Raw genomic sequence first — 21,529 nt, 5'->3', positions numbered from 1 at the left:
GTAAACCTTTAGTCCAAAGCACCGTGGGGCCTATCTAAGATTTCCCAGAACCACCAGCGCATCTTTTCCTCCAATATCCAGAAAGGTTATCTTCCCACATTACTCATATCAGGAGCTTTACAAATGATTGCTGCTCTTCTTCTTTGGCTCGAAAATGTCATTTAACTAACAGCGCAATCTTGCTTGCATACTTTGCTCCTCCCTGACATTTTCCTTCTTTCAGTTTAGCTGTCAGGTCCGGCAACAGCATGCCCATATTTGCTGAGTCATGTCCATTGTATTGTGAGGCTCGATTGGACGATTAACTGAACATCTCGCCCAGGCTGCGCCTTTTATTCTAGTCGCTTTATGAATATGTGACTCAGCCTTTATTAATCCAGCCTGTGACTCTGAGCTGTTTGCGTAAATGTGGAGGCGTATCTCATTAAATATATTCTATCTGGAATTGATATCTCGTATTTACACTGCCTACGTATCTGAGTGACTGGGATCCAGGGAAAAAGCTTTTAGGGAACAGTGCGTTTTGAACCAGTCTGTTTGTGTCCTCAACCCAACCTGAGAGACATCCCAGAGGGAGAGACAAAACAGACTTCCTGCATATTTTGGTACTTGGAAAATAAATATAGGAAATAACTCATTTTTTATTGCCAGGTGTATCATTGGACCAAAAATAATTACTAAATTAGAATCTAAGGAAATGGAGTCGAATAGCATCGAATGAAATCGAGTAACTGAACCGAAACTGTAGAGGGGGTCACTGACACTGAGGGTCACTAAGGTAGAGGGAGAGTTTAGTCAGGTGAAGCAAGGGAGCGGGTCTCGAATGTTTTAGCTACCGCTGCTGGGCCGCTTGAGACTGATTGTAAGTGACAAGCTAATGACTGGCCACTAGGAGCTCGGCAGGCCAGAACTCAATCCACAAACGACACAAGTCCCTCACTTGCCTTTCCTCCTTTTTCTCTCCATTTTTTGAGTGGTCCTTTAAGTGAAACTGCACGCTCAGCTCAGGTATCATTAATTCACCACTGCACACATTTTACCCACAAACCACTCCTTTCTGTTTCCTTGTTTGACATCCCCCTTACATGTTCAGACCATTATTGCCTCTACTTTGTACTTTGCTCTCTGACAGAGTCTCACTGGAGTCCATTTGCTTACTAACCATGAGCAGCCAGTATTTTTTCCACCTAACTGCTGCTCAGCTTGAGTTGTTGAGAAGCTAACCTTGATAGCCTGAAGCCATGTTCCTATTACTTTCTCCAGTCTCATGGATGGTAAAGACCTCATTTGGTCCCCGAGAGAAAAAGTGATTTTATAGGTGGAGTTGCTGGTGGTACGGGTGTTTCTGTGACCTCTGATCGCTTATAGCTTCCCGCAGATTAAGTCTGTGAGACGCCTGTGTGTGGGTGAATGGGCTGTTGCTGTTGGTCATGTTACAAGGGGCTGAATATCCTGCCAGCGCTGGACTCTAATCTAACAGAGAGATTTTCTGTTCAGCACTTCTGTAGGACTCATTAGAGAGCCTTTTACTGGCTTGTTCAGCCGGTCACTTTTGGACAGCAGAGTGCGCTTGGCTCCGTGTGTTCGGTGTGCTCGTGCACATCCAGTGAAAGAGTGTCCCACCTGTTCCCACTCACTGGAGTGCTGTGTGTGTGTGTGTGTGTGTGTGTGTGTGTGTGTGTGTGTGTGTGTGTGTGTGTGTGTGTGTGTGTGTGTGTGTGTGTGTGTGTGTGTGTGTGTGTGTGTGTGTGTGTGTGTGTGTGTGTGTGTGTGTGTGTGTGTGTGTGTGTGTGTGTGTGTGTGTGTGTGTGTGTGTGTGTGTGTGTGTGTGTGTGTGTGTGTGTGTGTGTGTGTGTGTGTGTTCACTAGAAGGGCTATAAACTCACAACTAGCCTCAGATGAGTAATATAACACTGCAGGATGGGATGCATCAGCCACATCTCTAACTGAGTGAGACAGCTCCACCTGCTGGATCAGCTCCAGTCATGTCTCCTCACCTGAACCAAAAAAAAAAAGGCGTCCATCTGAGCTCCAGCCTATTAGCTTCCTAAAGCCATCTGCTGGTATTTCTAGATTGATGTATGTGACCGGATCTAAATGAGCCTGCAGAGAATCACATTCATTGCAGGCTCTATTTACTGACGCGCTCTATGAGGGAAGGTGGTATTGATATTTCATTATGAGTCTAATAAAGGGCAGCCAGTATTGACTTTTCATTAATAGGGCTGGTTTGGTGCAGATTAACATGTCTGCGCTGTTCATAATGACTTGGAGAGATGCTAAATGGCTCCAGCTGGGTGTTTTTAAATGGCCTCAATGGTTTGTCTGATCTGAACATCAACTGCATCTTTCACGACTAAAATAATAGCTTGAGCGGGAGAGGAGATTTAGAGATACACTGGCAGAGAGACAGGCAGCCGGAGAGATAGACCGATAGAGAAGACACAGGCGGAGAACTCTGAGCAACCAAGATGCGATCTGAAAGACAGCGAGAGATCAAAAGGAGAACAGAATGTGAGTTAATGAAGAGAGCAGAACAAAAGAACAAGAAGAAAAAAAGCCATGACTAAATAAGAAAAAAGGCCTGGGTTTGTTCTCGTTCCTTCAGGCAGACCCTGACATCAGTGCCGCTGGCTGTCAGGTTGATAGAAAGCGTTAACTCCGGGTCAATATGATGAAGCTAATCTAGCAACTAACGAAGACTATACCATCAATATGACGCATATTGGATGCTCAACAAAGCAGCCGACCATGTGCGCCAAACACTGGCCTGTCCTTGACGTACACAGCTTTCTTTGCATCGAGACAAAGGCAGTTTGAGCTAAAAGGATTAATAGGAAGAAAAAGAGACCACGAAGCAGAGAGGCTTATACTGTCAGGAAGCAAACACACATACACACATACACACACACACACACACACACACACACACACAAAGAATCTTCTTACAATGGTGAGTCTGGGGACAGACTGAACTTTCAGCACCACGGACAGTGTCACGATGTTGGAACTGCCGCATTGACGCTTTGTTTTTGTCTAAGCAAAGCTGAAAGTGTTTCTCGTCATGGCACTGTGATATCGCAGTGTGTGCTGCAGTGCACTCTGGGGAAGACTGACTCCCCCTCGCTGTAACTGGACTAAATAAGGCCCATTCACCTCCTGGTATTATCCGCTGCACTGTGGCAAATTTTAAAGTGGAGGCGCCTCCATTAAAATGAGTGATGATCCTGTTCTCCTCCCACAGCGGAAAGCCAAGACTTTTAGGCAATAATGGATGGGCCTTTTACCAACACAGTGCTCCCTTTCCTGCAACTTTGTGAATGTCTGTAAATGTGTGTGTGCTGTTTGCTATCTGTTATAGAGTAAAGAAGGTTTCTAACAGATCCCTGCTGTACTGTTCTTCTTCTGAGCGAGTCAGGATATTGTCATACACTGTTCGCAGCTATACCTACGTAACGTAATGCAGTCTTTTTTGCATATAGACTATGTAATCCTGAGAGACGACAGATTATATATTTCCGTGTATGGAGGAGTTATTCATGCATTCCCTCAATGATCTATTCAATAATATGTCTCACTCCATTATGGTCAAATGGCAACAATATTGAGTTGCTGAATCAGTCCTGTGTCAGGGTTCTGAGTGTGTTTTCTGCTTCTGGTTCTTTCTACAGAAAGTGTCCCAGTACACCATCATTGTCCAGGCCACTGACATGGAGGGCAACTTGAACTTTGGCCTGTCAAACACAGCCACAGCCCTCATCAGCATTACCGACATCAACGACAATCCTCCAGAGCTGACGGTCAGAACGGTAAGTCCTACATCGAGTTTTTCTTCATCAAAATCTGCAGACTCCTCCTGGTTCCTTGGCTTTGCCGCTGTCATAACATTGAACAGCTCCTTGTTGTACACTGGAGAAGAGCTGTTTGTCTATCATGTACTTCTTTGCTTTTAATAGATTGTTGTTATCTTTGGAGGGGATATTGCTGTTTTTCACCAAGGATTTCACCTCAGGATTTGACCGTGTATCCATCATTGTAACACCTGCTTTTAAGGTCTCTGTCCCATTGTCCCGTAGATCCATAACATGAGGGTATATTATTCTGAGGCAGAAGATGCTACACAGGCAAAGGAAAACATTGCTGTCAGATATTATTAGAAAATACATTATCTGGTCCCTGTCAAAGACAACAATCACGCAACAGTAGCTCAACTGCAATGTGTTTTGAGATAACATTGAGATGAAGGGAATGTAAATACAACAGCTGACAAGGATGTGGGATAAGGATATTAAGAATATAAACCCACACAGAGACAGATAAAGAAACACCGGCAAGAACAACATATGGAGAGGCAGAAAAAGGCGCCATGATGGAAAGAACATCAAGATAAGTTTTGGTGATGGAAGACACCCTGCTCCCTCCTTTCCTCTCTGTGTTATTCCTGCCAATGGGGCCTCTAGGGGCCACGGCTTGTCTGCAGGCATCTGGCCCTGATCCCTGAAACCTCCACATTGGTGTGGCAGGAAGCCAAGCTGTCCTACTTTTTCTACAACAGCGTCTGTGGTTAAGTATGGAGTTAGGAAAGGTTATTTATGATAATACTTTATTGTCAGATCAGGTCTGAAGTTTTCCAAGCGGCTCCATTTGCAACAAAGACAATTAAGATACAAGGGAACAAACATTTAAAAAAAACATTACAATCAGTGAAGAGAAACATGCTCAAGACCCTCTATCGTACATTTGACCTGGGATTTACTGTAGCTCTGCATTTAATTTGATGATTGACTGGTGCACAACATAAAGCTTCAGTCTGACCTGAAGGCTGGTTGAATAGCAGGACCCTGTATCCGGCAATAAAGAGCTCTCTGTTCTCAGCGTGGTCACAGGACAAAAAAAATAACGCTTACCACGGTCTGACAGACCTGCAGGATTGCCCCTTATGTGAACGCTCGGATTTTTTGGGATTCTAGAGAGACAGATGCTGTCCGCAGCCGAGCTGAGCAGCGTGTCAGCATCACACACTGCGATCCTTGTCTCCTCTGCGGGGCCGTCGTCAGCGTGCATGCCAGTACAGTTCCAGCCGCCCACTCTGATAAGAGATCCCCGGCTGTCAGGGCTCAGAACTGCTCCATCCCCCATCTGTGGCTGTGGCGGTCTGGTCCTCCCGCTAGCCATAAAATTGAAATGCAGCGTTCAAAAGACATAAAAGAAACACATTGTACTTTGTCCTTGACATGTACAGTACCCGGTAATGTATGTTCACACACGCTGTGATAAATGTTTGTCATTTCTTCAGAGCCTCATTATGTTCCCTTCAACCCTCCTGAGTATATAATTCGCCTGAGCCTGTCAGCGACGTAGCAGTTGGCCATATTTCTGTGCGTGACTCAAAAGTATAAATGAGGATAAATGTGTTTTTGGTCCTTCACTTACACACAAACAGTCGTGCAGCTCTCCCTCGGCACAGAAATTGTCTTCCACCACCAGATGCCATTTCCGCTGCTTTGTCAATCTCTACTTCTCATAGTGCTTCCCACACAAGCAACTAGTCTTGGAGCAGTTCAGTAATTATTTGTGCATGACAGACGCGAGAAGAATTCATTGCTCTCTACGGGAGGCATAAAGAAAACATAAGCGTGCTAATTAAGTAAAGTTGCTTGCGGGGGCGTAAACCGAGCTGATATAGCATCTAATTGAAAAAAAAGAAAACTGAAAAACAAATGTTTTATTCATTACACCACATGGGCCTCACCGCTCAATGTTACTGCTACATCTGTCAGTATGTGGTGGATAAAGACAATGGTATTTGCAACAATGTACCTAATCAAAGTATCTAACCAAGGGTATCACACCCCTGTTAAAGTGTGTTTTAAATTCCACCAACAATGCTGACCTCTCCCCCACACTGGATTAAAGACCTCAATTGAATGCTATTTGTTATTCACCTGTAGAGCTGCAGAGTGCCAGAGCCTCTTTCCCCTGCCTCCTTATTCTTGACTTTGATTTGTGTTAAAGAGCAGGAAAAGCCACTTAGTGTTTCTGTGTAACATTGAAAAATCAGAAAGAGGGTCGACACCTGTAACTATGTCACACTATGGAGAAATCCTAAGTGATGGTGGCTGTCTGTAATTGGTAGGAGTCTGTTTTGGGACATTTGTGACACAATGCTGCCATCGTGTTGTTGTTCTCATGACATCAAAGAAAGGCCTCCTTTAGTTTATTTTAGCTTTGCCGTCTGAAATGAGCATTTTCCTTTGCTCAATCAGTTTTCAGTCAAGCGGTTCTTCATCCCCTTTGCTGGGCAGTGCACCTTGATGCATATTTAAAATCATTTGAGCTCCGTACAGCGCTGTAGCCACACCGATTTCCCATCTGGACTGCAAGCTTAAATGTTTGAAGGCTAGTTGTGTTTAAAGACAGCTAAAATACTAAAAGCAATTTTTTGAAATTATGCTACCTTTTTATTAGATGGGTTTTATGTCATGATGATCCTGTATTATAATAATTATAATAAGACCCTTGCATCATTTTTCAATTATGATGCTTATGCTTTGAATGGGGAAGTTATAAGAAGACCCCGGGGGAGGTTAGGGCCACTAACACACACAATGCCCATGGGTTTTTCGGAACAGCAAGACTATGTAACCCTTCAATGGAAGAAAAAGGTACAATTTATTTTACAAATGTATTCACAAGCAACTACAATGGCACTTGGAAAGCAGACCCCCAACAAGGCCAATGTTGCATTCATGCGCTCCTTGAATGGTCCCTATTTCTGGAGTTTGAAGTTGTTCTTGTTATACAGTTTGGTCGTATGTACTGTATGCTATGCAAAAACTTTTTCTCAATTCATTTTTGGTCACTCTATCAAATCTATTTCTCAAATCCACTCTAATTTGGGGCCACAGCGACCTCTCTTAATGCTGCTGAAAAAGCTTGCTCCGTTCCTGAGATTTTCTCCTTGTTGAATGTGTAAACAGACGAAGCACTTGAGGTTTATAAAGCCCTGTAAAGCTAGATCCTGAAACCCCGACAAAACCTTTAGTGACCTAGCAGCTCAAATTAACGTTTAATGATTCTTTTTATTTTTGTGACATTTGAGTTTTATATTCACAAGCTGTGATTACCTACTACTGGATCTTGTTTGTCAACACTCCAGTTCCCGCTGCTTTGGAGCCACAAAGCCATTCAGAAACTGGAAGTCTGTGTCTCTAGTGGCTTATCAACGGGTCCACATTGTATTTTAGTGAGAGTGGCCATTTTGGAAGCGTCCTCCCCTACAGTCAGCACCATTGTGTTTGCCTCTGAGACAGCGTTTTCCATTTGGCCGTCTGACAGCGCAGCCCGACGAGCTTGGAAGGTTTGTGGTGGTGTTTGTTGCAAGCGCCTGAGGTGAAAATGAAATGGAATAGCCCACACACAAGCGACTGAAAGTGCATATTTAATTTGTTCTCTGCTTATCAGCGTGGTCGTACTGCAGGGGAGAGGAGAGGAAGTGGGCAAGGAGGGAGGGGAGGGGAGGAGGATGAGGAAGAAGAGAGGATGTTTTGGATCGGTTTGGACGCTGCTTCAATCCCACAATAATGAAGCCATTAAAGTGAACAGCAGCTGGCAGACACACCCCCCAAACAAGTTAAAGCTTCACAAGAGGAAACACGGATTATCTCCTGACAATGAGAGCTTTTAGCGTAGTGTGTGTGTGTGTGTGTGTGTGTGTGTGTGTGTGTGTGTATGTGTGTGTGTGTGTGTGTGTGTGTGTGTTTGTCTCTACCTCAGGGTGCCCATCCCTCTGATAAACCCCTATAGAGAAGGACATGAATACTATTGTGCTGTAAACTCTTCTTCAGGCTGTGCAGCTGTAACCAAGCTTCCTCCAGAGGAAGTTCAGAGGGGAGTTGTTTCAGATTGCGAAATAATGAAGATCATTAGCCAAAGATTATTCCTACCGCTGCCTTAATTACAGCACTTATCTAATTGCTTATTAAGAGCTAGATTTGGTGAATGCACAGAGTCTAAATTAAATGGGTAAACACTTAATTGAACAAATCCATTAGTTCAAATAAGAGTTTCGTATGAGAAGACGTGGCGTGGAAAAAGGGGGACGTCATTTACATAATGGAAGATATGATTCTCCATTATCCACATTGAAACAATTATGTTTTTCTCGGTCTTCCTCTTGTTTGTGTAATTTCGTCCCTATTTGTTTTGCTTCCACTTTCAGTGTAATGAGCATTGTTGACCTGACCCTAAAAGCAGTTTGTTTTCATAATAACAGAAAATGCCTGATGATGACGCAAGGAAATGTGCATAATTTCAATAAATCATTTTATTAACGTGCATTAGCCGACTGCTTGAGCTACATCAGCATAATGTTATCACTCCCCCCCCCCCGCTCTCTTTCCCTCTGTAGTTTTCAGGGGAGGTGCCGGAGAACAAGGTGAATGTGGTGGTGACCAACCTGACGGTGGTGGACAGGGATCAGCCCCACAGCCCCAACTGGAACACTGTGTACCGCATCGTCAGCGGAGACCCCTCCGGGCACTTCACCATCCGCACCAACCCCATCACCAACGAGGGCATGCTGACGGTGGTCAAGGTATAAAAAAAACAAGCTGATCGTTATGGCTTCTCTACACAAATCCCGCCGTGTTCTCCCTTATTATTCACGACTTGCATGTTTCCACCTGCTCTGAAGTGCCAGGTGATTTGGTGTCACATTGTTTGCACAGAATCACATGTAATTTCTCTAATTGGAGCACAGTTCGAAGTAATCGTGCAATCAGCTACACTCATCCCACCCCCCTCTCTCTCCTTGCTTCTCCTCTAGCCCGTGGACTTTGAGATGAATCGCGCCTTCATGCTGACCGTGGTGGTTTCTAACCAGGCCCACCTGGCCAGTGGCATCCAGTCCTCGCTTCAGTCCACAGCGGGGGTCACCATCTCGGTTCAGGATGTGAACGAGCCCCCGGTATTCCCTGTTAACCCAAAGATGATCCGTTTTGAAGAGGGGGTGCCGGCAGGGACTTTTCTGACCGTGTTCGCTGCTCAGGACCCTGACCACTTCATCCACCAGATTGTCAGGTACTAAAACTACGGACCTTATGATTTCAGTTGGGTTGTTTGTGAGCAGGATAAAAAAACTGCAGATATTCATGGGTCTCATAACAAGAAAGATATTATTTCATTTTGGAGAAGATCCAAATATGGATAGAGAAACTATTATTCACTTTTGGCAACATGGCGAGATAGCGCACGTGGCCTGTGCAGAGGTCAACGCTCACTGATAACCCTTGTAGTTTTTCAAATGTCATGCATCAGTAAACTGACCGAATATGAGATATCTGTCCTGATCAGCATATCAGGGGCCAAGTCTGTGGGGACCTGGCTTGGGAACTAGGGGGTCAGAGGTTAAAGTCCCAGAAAGCACCAAATACGGAGAGCATTCTGGGACTTTGAAAGCCATGTTACTTCCTAGTCAGGCACCAGACCCACACACTGCTGACCCTAATACTAGGACGGGAGGAATGCAGAGCTGAAGTTTGACTGCTGTGCTCAGTACATGTGTGTGAGAGTTAAAGAGGAATGTGAATGCTCTAATTCCACATTTCACCTTAGCCTGAAGTCCCAAAATCATATAGAAATTCTCTTTAAAACTGCAATTTTTGATTGTTTAGGAACAGTTCATTATTTTCACATCTAGCTCCCACAGGTCTGGCTGGTTTCCATCTGATGATTCACTCTCATTATACAGTTTCTCTGTTTTGGAGGAGATATCTTGCTAATACAGCCATGTGTCGTACAATAAACTAACTATATAAATCCTCCAGGGAGGACACCGAGTGCCATCATCCATCCATCCGACACACACATCCCAAGGCATAACAAATTTAGGGGAGGGGATAGCATCATAACAGTGTAAACATCAATGTGACTGTACTAGTATATGGCACCATATTTAGTCGACAGCATCAGATCATAATTTTAACATCAACCGTAACAGCTCACTTAATAAACTCCCGGCAGCAGGGACAAGCACTTCTTGGATGTCTCTGAATAACACCTGCTGAAGGAGCTCTTCAGCTAAAAACATGAAACACTGGATCGGATCCTCATTTTGCATAAAGCTCTAGAGCTTCCTACACATCCTTTGCTTCATGATCAGTTGTACAAAGGCAGAGCTCAAGCTAATAATGGATCCTGCCTTCCTGATCGCTGAACAATGTTAGGAGAACTGCAGTCAGGTTTCTCTGTGGGTCTGAAACGACGAGCAACCCGTTTAACTCAAATGCAATCAGTCAGATCTCTTTTCCAATTGTCTTTATATTAATGTATCTTATTTCATCATCAATACGTGTATTAAAGGAAACTAATTACAGTCTTTCACATAAATCTTACCGTTAAAGGGAAACCGAATTACCTCCCACTCCAACCATTTAATAAAAAGAAATGAGTCGAAGAAGCGTCAGTGAATATAGTATACGTGTTGAAGGAAAGGTAGTATCACTCGGACACCCTTATTGCATTACCAGACCACAAATTATAAATAGCATTTTAAAACCCTCATAAATAATATAATGCTCACTATGTCTTTAAGTCTCTATATAATCTTCAAATTCAAGGATACTGAGATCATTTGCCTTTCATTATTTATGTGCCCTTGGATTTTTGTGAATGAGTTTTAGTTTCTGAAAGTGACACGCCTCAATTTTAGCAATCACTGTAACAACTGCAGCAACTTCAGGGACTAACCAAAAGTTCGGACCTGGTTACCTTTGCGGAAAAATCGGTGCTGAGGGACTGCCAGCTCTACCAACTGAGCTATACGGTTCATAAACTGGGTCTTGGTCCTCATGCGGTCAGCCCGGGTTCCCCTCTATCTCCCTCTTTCAACACTGTCGCTTAAATAAAGTCACTGAATGCTGAGAGCCGAAAATGCATTGCACAATATCTTAATTTAATGAAAATGATCAATTTATTTTTACTTGCAGAGATATATCATTCTAATTATCCAGCTATCATAAAGTTGTGGTCAAGAAAATGTACAGCGGCCCGCTCACAAGTGCTTATATTTACAATTAGTGCTGCCGATATCCATGTGACCAAACTAATCCAGCCCATAACTGATCCCAAAATAATAAGTAATGATATTATGAACAAAGACCAATGCCAAAATATAAACAATGAAAACCGTGTTGAATTTTCAACAGAAATCTCCGCTTTCTGGCATTCATGGCACCTACAGTTAATACCAACTTCATTCTCTGTTTAGTTCAAACCACATTCTGTTGGTTACTGCTTCAACCTTTCTGTTGTCCCCCTGACCCCCTCCCAAATGTTTTTATGTTGGGATAAAGGTTTATTTTATGTTAGTGCAAGGGAAAAAACATCTATGCTTGAATACCTATGAGAGAATTACGAGAATTATGATCACTTTCATTAGGTTTTATTCAAAAGCATAGCATCTGTGGTCAATTTAGTCAAATCTTTCATCATTTCTTCCTTTTTATCTCAGAAATTATTATAGATTTTTGTGTAAATGGGGTCTATTGACCATTCATTTCAAAAAGAAGAGTAAAACTTGTCGTAATAAGTAGGAATAAATTGGCCTTAAGAGGTTTAACACAGATGTGGGTGATTATTTATACTATGTGATTTATAAATAGTGAAACCGGGAGTACAAAAGTTCATAGGAAGACAACAGAAGGGTTCATAAAATAAAAATAGGCAAGAAGATTCTTAAAACAACTGCAGTCAGTCGTTCCACAATGGACTGAATCTTCTCAAAGGCCAAATATTATCTTGATGTTCAGATCTACAGCGAGGCGATACGTTCCCTCTGCGTACTACATGTATCTTCTCTCAATCTGTGTGTCACAGTGTTTGATCGGGGCTGAGCAGTTTCTCCACAGTTTATCCCTCGTCCGTGACATTTTCATCAGACCCTCCGCCCACAGCCCGAGCTCTGGTTACCTCCCTGTTGCCAGGCGACTGGTGTGGAGAGGTCATCCTGTAATGTGTCGGACACTGCGTATCTGCCCTCCATAGATCCTATCTTCTTCTTCTCTCCTCCCCATTGATCCCCCACTCCATCCTTCCTAACTAGGGTGACACACAGCGGGCATTGTGCCATCCAGGCATCGACCTCCTGTGTCAGAAACTCCCACATGCCCACCGAGGTCCAGCGGCGCCGTTCCACTTCATAGGCAGCTGCAACAGGAGGGATTGATTTTTCTTAATGTCAGAGAGACGGCCTCTTCCACTGGAAGATTTGCTGAATTGAAAGCGAGGGAGGGGGTGGGAGACGTTCAGCAGTATCCATGTCTCAGGTTTCTATTCCTAAAAAGACACGCAAACTAAGTGGGCTGAGCTGCTCTGACTTTTGAGAGAAATAGCTCCTCGTTCACTCTCTTTTCTCTCATCCCTCCCTCCCCCTCGCTCCCGCTAACCCTGTCACTTTCTTCGCTGTCAGTCTGTGTGTCTGTTATTGATGGGAGCTCAGAGCTTCTTCTCCAAAGCAGCGTGCCAGCAGACGCTCAGCTCATGCTCAGGCAGCCTCATCTCTGCTGCTGTGTTCCCTTTAGGTGACCTCGCATGAACCTCCGCTGAAGCTCACAAAAAAAGACACCCAAATGCAGAGCTGGAGACTCTCAAGCACACGCTAACTCACATCCGAGCTTCCACAGTGGATGAGTGAAAGGCCTGTGAGTGAGTTAGTGAGTGATGTTTGGAGTGGAGCCAGCTTGAGATTTCTTTTAGGATTCAGAAATTCTTAAATTTTTCTCTTAAGATGATGGAGCCTTTTTTGCCTGCTGATTTCACTGATAGATGGGATTTAGGTGGCAGCTAATTTATGTGTGCTTCTCTGTTGGTTTTAGAATATTAACCCTGCTGAGTGATGACATTTTTGCTCACATTAAAGGTGTTAGTTTAGGGCTTATGATTTGATTTCAGTAATACTCCGGCAATTAAGTATTGCTCTTTCATGACGTAGGGAGACTCAAAAGAGACATATTAAAAAAGGTTAAAAATCAAAACAGCATAGGCTGAGACATCCTGACATTTACACAAGGTCTCTGCAGCCCGTGGAGCAGAGCCAGCTCCAGTCCTCAGGCAGTCGACACGGGATGCATTCACCCTAGGGTTCAGAGGTACGGTAACACTTCCAACCAGCAATGGCCTTGTCAGCTCATCGTAAATCACACTTCAGATAAACTCGACAAAACAGAATAAGTTTCACCAAAACCGTATTCTTAGAATAACATTCTCTAGTGTCAATAAAGGTTTATTCCACAATTCCCACATTGTGTTTCCCAGCGTCTTTCTTTAGTTTGAGATGCAACAAATGGTAATAGGGTGTTTAAGATAAGAGTTCATTCTTAATTAACCCCCGGGTTAGGTTGACATTAGCTTAACCTTCCCATTGTTAAGGATCCTAAAAGAAAAATGTCTGTATGCTATGTTAGCCTACATGGTTTTGATACATCAAGTTTGGCTCCCTGTTACACATCAAACTTTTGTTAACAGCAAACACTTGGAATCTGGAAAGGGAAGTCCCAAATAAAATGTTTTCCAAACAGAATAAATGCAGCATTGTCTTTCCTGGAGGGCTGAAGTTAAAAATCATGTTCAAAGACAATCCTTATAAAATAAGGACACGTCATAAAGAATCAGAGTTGATAAAACTATAATGCAGGGCATGTTTTTTGAGATATTGAAAGTCTCCTAGAGTCTCCAAGACCCGAACAGAACAGTAACGGTTAAAGGTTATGGCAGTCTTCAGCAGACTGAGACACTTTGCTCTGCGAGCTGCTCATGAAGACAGCAGGAGGTGACATGTTGTTGGCACAGGAAGCAGCAGAGAGTGCCAGGCATGACAGGCTAACACTAGAGTCTAACCCGCAGGGTAACATCAGATCCCGACTAACACTGCATGACAATCGCTTTCACTAGAAATGACATTTATTTTCATCTATTTATTTTAGAGAAGAAAGAATTTGAGAGATATGATGTAGGATTAGCATAGTGTTTAGTAGTGTGTGTCTTTAGCTGGAGGTGGAATTAAGTTTTCTCCATGCTGTGAGGCTCTGGATAACCAGCCTCCAACGCACTGCTTCAATGAAGCCCTCTTCCCCCCGCATCACATTTTCCTCGGATAATGCTTACATTCAGAAACACACCTCTGATATCTCTCACTTTGTCTTGCTTTGTTCTTTCGCTTCCACCTCCTGTCACCATGCCGCCCTGCTGACCATCCCCCTACCTTGGAGACTCCTCGCGTGTCCTCAATTAGCCATTTGTCCTTAGGAGCTGAGAGATAAGCGCCACCTCTGCTTAGCCAGTTGTTAACTGTTGTCATAGTTGTAAATGGGTCTTATAGACTTTAATTGCAGCTGTCAATTTCCACTCGCTTGACGTATCGATCGGTGACAGCGATGAGGGTTGCCGTGGAAGTGGTGTGGGTGTTCAAAGAGCAGTGAAGTTGTGAAGAGCGTTGCTCGGCTGCTCTGCTGCTCTGCACATGGGTTCAGGTTTACCTCGGTCTTCATGCTAATGAGACGCTGCTCTGATAAGCTCTGTGAGCATGTGTTCCGCTCTCCATGTCATTGTACTATTTCAAAGGTGCTTGGCTGGTATAATTGCTTATTATGGTAATGAACATTCAACCTGATAATAAGTGCTTTGGATCCACAAATAAAGGAATCAGAGCTGCAGGAATTCAAGTTGGCGTTAACATGTGGATGTGTTTCCGTGTGTTTGTGTTAGTATTAATAAAGTATCCGGCTTTCTCTTTTGTAGGTACTCCAAGCTGTCAGACCCAGCTAACTGGCTGAAGATCAACAGGACCAACGGTCAGATCACCACCATGGCCTTGCTCGACCGGGAGTCCATGTACGTCAAAAACAATGTGTACGAGGCCACGTTTCTGGCGTTCGACAATGGTAAGTCCGGTAAGTCAGGATGACTGTGTGCGTTGTGGCAATTGAATTACCAGTACAGCACGTTCAGTACTACAGTCAGGGATGGGTATCGGTAGGATTTTATTGATACCAATACTACTTCTTGATACTGGTATTTATTGATACTCTGTGCAAAACATAAAGACATTTTATGAACGGAGGAGAAAATATTCAATAGCTTTTTTATAAAGTTGTTGAGCTTACACAAAAATATCTAAGGAACAAAGATTCTGGATATCACCTGTATTATTTAGCCCAACCCCAAAATCCTAATCAAATCATCACTCCACAGTTTCAGGTTTTTTTATTTCAATACCCATCCCTGCATAGAGCAGGCACTTGTTTGTCACATCAGCAGACCATAGCATTAGAAAGATTGCAAGTAATTTCAATTTATATTATCCCATTAGGTGAGTCCTCAGGGATCCGCTGTTTTTCGTATAGCACAGGGTTACTCAACTTGCTTTACCAAGGGGCCACTTTTGCAAAATGACTGGATGCCATGAGCCAGTTACTCAAGCCAGGACCTCTGTCTATTTGTTTATAATCAAGCTCTATTAGTTTGTTTTACAACACATCAATCATCCTCTGACTGATACATGGAAGCTGTTTGTCATATTGTTTCATCATCATTGATTATCCAAATGAAAGTGCACAGGCTAAAAATGGAGGTAGGTATTTCTCTGGCATATTTCTCACCCCTCTCATCACTAAAACTAGGATCTCACTTGTTACTTGTCTCTCTCTGACAGAGACTAATCTTAATGTACAGGAAGGGTCCATCTGATGGCTGAACTTTGCCTCATTGAACTCATTATGACAAAACAAGGCCAACTATTACCTAATATTAAACTCATTTTATGGCCCAAAGCTTCACAAAGGCAGAGTAAATGTGGATTTATAGTGAAGTATTTAATGAATGGAGGTTGTTTATGTTAAATACGTCAGAGCTGTGTTACTCTCAGATTCCCTGTAGACTTTGAATGCCTAAGGCGTTCTGTGCATATACTCTAGCATACATCATACATTGTACACAAATATGCGTTGACCTTCACTGCCCTCTGTGTGATAAAAATAGATCGAGGTCTTCAGTGTCAGCCTCAGCTGCAGCAACAACGTAGGAAGCTAAAGAGATGAAGCTCTACTAATAGAGGTGCCTGCTCTTTGTGTAAGTGGGAGGGACACAGGTGTTTAACTACAGTGAGGGATGAGGGATCGGTTGCCCCGACGCACACGAACTTAAGCTCACAGTGTCGACTCCCTATTGATTCAGGAGCCCCGTGTCAACAAAAGGGGATATATTCCGCTTTGATTGAAATTCTCTTTACTTATTCTACTCAAGCGAAGCGAATGTAGCAACGAAGCACCCAGCCAATCATAACCGACAAGCCGGTCGATGGGCCTTGGGGCCCGGGGCAACAGACCTTTACATAGTTGATGCACCAAGTTACTCAGAGATAGGGGAGAAAAAGTTGAGATACAGCACTGATGAGCTACTGCTGTAAACTCTATACATGCTGCATTGCATCAGGAATTCTGTTCGGCTCGCTGACAGCCTTAGTGCAGAGGGTTGTCAGCTGGATATCAAGGCCACAATATATCACTGCAGTCTGTTTGTTCAACAGAGCAGCACACTTACTTTCTGCAGCCGTAGTTCAGGGATTTAATGGTCAGATCAGAAGTGGTTTCACTTCTCTAGAACCTATCGAGGTTTTCTGAAACTGCCCGAGTCTGTTCACATTGTCCAGAGCTGACGTGACATTTATTGGACTTCTTTCCGTGGATTGATATGGCTCCACATAGTCCCATTGATCCTCCTTGGCAACAGTCTGTTCCTCTTATCAGCGGTCTTTTAGCAAGAATTAACAACCTCTGGAATGTCCAAATTGGCCAATCAGAAAAAGGAGACTGCTAATGTCATCACGTCTAATAGAAGTCCATCTTTAGCTCAGAGTTGGTGACGGGAAAGTCATGCAGCAGTGATGTAGATTATTTATAGCCCACAACTTGCTGGACAAAACGTGTTAAGTATTATAATCTAGTGTTTATTTTCAGCAATAATATCAAATCTGATGGGAAAATCCCATTGGATCTTGTCAAGGGAACCAGTGTATCTAACATCTGAAATGTCCTAGAAAAACACACCATCCCTACAGTCTGCTATTCAACAAAAACAGCATTTAGTTTTAAATATCCCCTTCAGCACAAGATATTTCAAACTTAACCTCACAGTGGAGGTCAGCTTCATTACAACTGTTTTCATGTAGCACAGCTTTAGAGACAACTTCCTGTTCACTTCTCTGAAAGCAAGCAGTGCACTTAAAATAAAACAACACAACGCTTATTCCCAGCACCGTGTCGTACAGCACAGAGAGCAACAGAAACAGTGTGGCAGAAAAACAACATCCTTCAGTTATGTTCTGTTATCCAAGCACATTAGAGATTTGCTGCTGATGCATAAAACATCAAAAATGTGTCGCCCAACCTGATGGTTCTGTTCAGGCCTGGCACTCGTGAGAAACCCTGAATAAGTTATGATGAGCTTGTGTTGCTGGATGCACTGAAGGGTTAGCGTTTGAGTCATTTTCCCAGTGGGCTTTGCAGAGCGCAGATAACAGCAATCTTTATGTGAGTGTGTCCCCTCCCATATGAGTCTCCCCTCAGCCTTTTCAGAAAGCAGCCGGCTCAAAACACAAGGAATAACAAATGTGTCCTTTTCGTTTGTTCTGGGTGCTTTGTTAGGAATAACCCTCAATTCAGCGGTCGGTAATCAAAACTTATTTCTACACAATTGTTTCTTTGCTTCATTTTCTCACTTCCACACACAAATAAGATAGAACAACTTAATTCAAATTGAACGATTGTTTTTTCTGGAGCTCAACATCTCAACTCCATTTTTTATTCTTTCTTTGCTCCATCTCTAATCCTCCTCCTCTCCTTATCGCTACACTCTTATCTCACCATCTTCTCCTCTGATCTCGTTTTCCTCTAACGCTTCCTTCAGGCTCGCCCCAAGCCAGCGGGACAGGAACTCTTCAGATCTACCTGATCGACGTGAACGACAACGCGCCGGTGTTGGTACCCCGGGAGGCGCAGGTGTGCGAGCGAGCGCGGCCAAACTCCAAGGTCAACATCACCGCCTCAGACGCTGACTCCGACCCCAACGCGGGGCCCTTTGTCTTCGAGCTGCCTTCTTTTCCCGCCAGCGTTCGCCGCAACTGGACTATCTCCAGGATCAGCGGTGATTAAAGGCTGTCTTTACTGCAGCTCCCATTCATACTGCAAATATTTTCTGCTTACTCTGGTGGTGTCAAATTTAGAATGTATGTGGGGAATGATATATTCAGCATCTCCAGCCGAATTAAACCATAAACGTAACAGATGGGATGCAAAAGCCCTCAGCAGAGCAACTGGAGACATCAATCAGGGGACCGGGGATTGCTGTAAGCTGCTAGAGAAGTCCAAGTTTAACAAAATGTCTCTCAAAGCTCACAGTGAGAGACGCGGGTGCCATCCAGTGTTGACGTACGATCTATCGTTTGTGACAAATGAGATCCATTCATCTCTCTGTCCCCCGAGCAGCCGATCTGTCACATAATCCACCCAGATGGATGTATCACAGCAGTTGTCTTGAGGACAAATCTGATCACATACCTGGATCCTTCTCCCACAGAGACTCTTGTCTTAGCTTGACTGAGTGATAGATGCTGAAGGTTATATGTTCTGGGTGCTTTTTTTTGTATATCTTTACTGCCTCCTCACATGCATGTCAGAATGATTGCTGTGCGGTTTGTTTGGTTGCAACTTTTATTTGGCATGTCGTTTTCTCGTACCTACATGACGACCTGCAGGAAACAAAATGTGATTTCTCTCAGTACACTGTCTGATCTTATTTTCCCCTTCTTCGTCTTCTTCTTCTTCTTCTTCTTCTTCTTCTTCTTCTTCTTCTTCTTCTTCTTCTTCTTCTTCTTCTTCTTCTTCTTCTTCCCCTGATTTTCGTAGACCCCAAACTTCACTCTTCAGGTGATTATGCCCAGCTAAGGCTAAGGATTCCTTACCTGGAGGCTGCGGTGTACGAGATCCCAATCATCGTGTCTGATTCGGGGAACCCTCCTCTGTCCAACCGCTCTTTGATCAGAGTCAAAGTTTGTCCCTGTGATGATAACGGGGACTGCAGCGCCACGGGGGCGGTGGCAGCCGCCGGCCTTGGCACCGGCGCCATCATCGCTATACTCATCTGCATCATCATTCTGCTCAGTGAGTGGAACCATCAAGCCTATTGCATCATTATATCAGTATGTGGCGTATCATCAAACTGACTACATAAAGTTGTAAAAACAAACTTTTCGGCGCTGATTTTTCCACAGGCATGGTTCTGCTGTTTGTGGTGTGGATGAAGCGCAGAGAGAAGGAGCGGCAGGCGAAGCCGCTGCTGATCGACCCTGAGGACGACGTCAGAGACAACATCCTCAAGTATGACGAGGAGGGAGGAGGAGAGGAGGACCAGGTAACATTTGAAGATCTTAAATACATAATTAGCAAAAGACATGAAAGGCTGTTCACGTAAAACAGAACATCTTACGTTTCAGTACTGTTATGGAAGATCAGAAAGGTATGAATCGATAAGATTAATCCTTATGTAGGGAAACTAGTGTGGCCATGCACAGTGAAATCCAACCAACACATATTCCAAGAGGACATCAGCAGAGTTAAGTTGCAGCTATAATTAACAGCTGTAATTATAGCTGCAACTTATTCTTTTAATTTCAACTAATCTGACAATTATTTTCTCCTTTCTATTGTTTATGCAATGTCTTATAAAAGGTTACATATTATTTGTTTTATTCATCTGTCCAAACCCCAAACTATTATGATATATCACAAAGAAAATCCCAGCACTTGAGAAGCTGTTTGGCTGTAATGAACACATCTTACTTGATTTTTCTTCATAATTAGTGCTGATTCATTGCCGGTCGAATTGAGTTTTGCAGCTAAATAACTGAAGTTAGCAGCAAAGTGTAAGAGAGCCGTCTAAAATCTGGATCAATACACCAGGTTTTAACACCTATCTCCTCACAAAAATGTAATTCATTTAATGTGATCTACCACAGTTTTATTTTAATTGTAAGATTGGAGAGCATTGAGCCGCAGAGAGACTCTATACAGAATGAAATACACTTTTTTTTTTAAAGTGAGTAAGACTATAAAAGTTTTCAGAGTTCAGTCTGCCCTACACACACGTGCCTTGGATGAAAATGCTGCCTGCTTGATGTTCAACTTTTTTCATACAGCCCCTTTTTCTTTGCAGAAATAGCGATATAGGTTTACGCCTACTGCACACCGCCTCTCCTTATCCAATAACATTTCCTCAATTTAACCTTCAATGATATTAGGCTCCGACAGCTTTGATTAAACCAGAAAAGTGTTATTAATTATGCCATTTTTATTACTTGCTATTTTCTAACACCCACACACCCTAGCATCAGATCGCTGCTCTGAGGATTTAATGCCAGACACACAGAGAGCATGCTGACATGTCACGTATGTCACCTGCCTGAGACTTGTGTGACAGGAAAGTGTGAAGCTCGTATGTCAGATTATTTTTAACCACTTTATATTATTGAATGGACTTAAAGCATTGACATACAACCAGAATAGATGCAAACCTGGTTGTGTTTTAAGTATTTTGACAGTGAATTCTTTCTATCTCAATCAATGAAATGACAGTAATTAAAAGACTTTTTCCTTTCCAGACCTCTTATTCACAAGTACTTTCTCAACTAAAGCCTCTATAAATCCATGATATAAGTCTCACGATACCATACTCTGGAGCTCAAAGTGCCACCTTTCGCTCCACTGCTATCTTATTACCCCACCTCTGTTCCAACCAAAGCTATAAAAAGTCACATTCTCCTAATATTTGCTGAACAAATATCATCCTCGGTAATTCATATTTTCTCTTTCCAAACCAAAATGTAATTGGTATCCTTACTCCACATTCTAATTTGAATTTTTAATACTTAAGATGAAAAGTCCCATACTTGACACGCATAAAACATTACATGACTGTTAAAGAGATCTAGTCTTATATATATATACAGTGGTATGCAAAAGTTTGGGCACCCCTCTGAGATTTCATGACAATTTGCTTTTCCTTTATAATAGAAGATCACAGCAACAACATTTGTTTTCCTACAAAGATGTAGACGTTTTAGTGTTTTCCAGACCAAAATTCTTAGGGTAGCATTACATAGTTTTATTATAATAAAATAAAATGCAAAAAATGGGATGTGCAAAAGTTTGGGCACCCTTATAAATAGCATTCATTTCAACACCTGTACGGATTTATAGCTGACAGGTTGCTGCACAAAATTGCTTTGATTAGCTCATTAGACCTTCAATTACAAAGACAGGTGGAACCAATCATGAAAAAGGCTATTTAACATAGGTAATAGCTGGCTGTGCCTGGCCTAGGTTCTTTCTTAGGGAGTGGCAAGATGGGGACCTCAAAACAACTCTCCACTGACCTGAAAGCTAAGATAATCCAACATTATAAATTAGGAGAAGGGTAC

General features: G+C 43.0%; 1 protein-coding gene across 2 annotated transcripts in view; it reads left to right on the top strand.

Annotated features, from left to right (window-relative positions):
- cdh4 (cadherin 4, type 1, R-cadherin (retinal)) overlaps positions 1-21,529 on the top strand; it is a 204,333-nt gene that overhangs the window by 178,116 nt on the left and 4,688 nt on the right. For both annotated transcript variants that reach the window (XM_063911504.1, XM_063911505.1), the window contains 7 exons: positions 3,672-3,809; positions 8,411-8,596; positions 8,828-9,081; positions 14,797-14,948; positions 17,962-18,198; positions 18,960-19,214; positions 19,325-19,464. In XM_063911504.1, coding sequence (XP_063767574.1) covers positions 3,672-3,809; positions 8,411-8,596; positions 8,828-9,081; positions 14,797-14,948; positions 17,962-18,198; positions 18,960-19,214; positions 19,325-19,464 — 1,362 coding nt within the window. The remainder of the gene's footprint in view (positions 1-3,671; positions 3,810-8,410; positions 8,597-8,827; positions 9,082-14,796; positions 14,949-17,961; positions 18,199-18,959; positions 19,215-19,324; positions 19,465-21,529) is intronic.

Source organism: Eleginops maclovinus, chromosome 20, assembly GCF_036324505.1.
Source record: "Eleginops maclovinus isolate JMC-PN-2008 ecotype Puerto Natales chromosome 20, JC_Emac_rtc_rv5, whole genome shotgun sequence".
NCBI classification, from domain to species: domain Eukaryota; kingdom Metazoa; phylum Chordata; class Actinopteri; order Perciformes; family Eleginopidae; genus Eleginops; species Eleginops maclovinus.
This window is presented reverse-complemented; position numbering and strand designations above follow the sequence as displayed.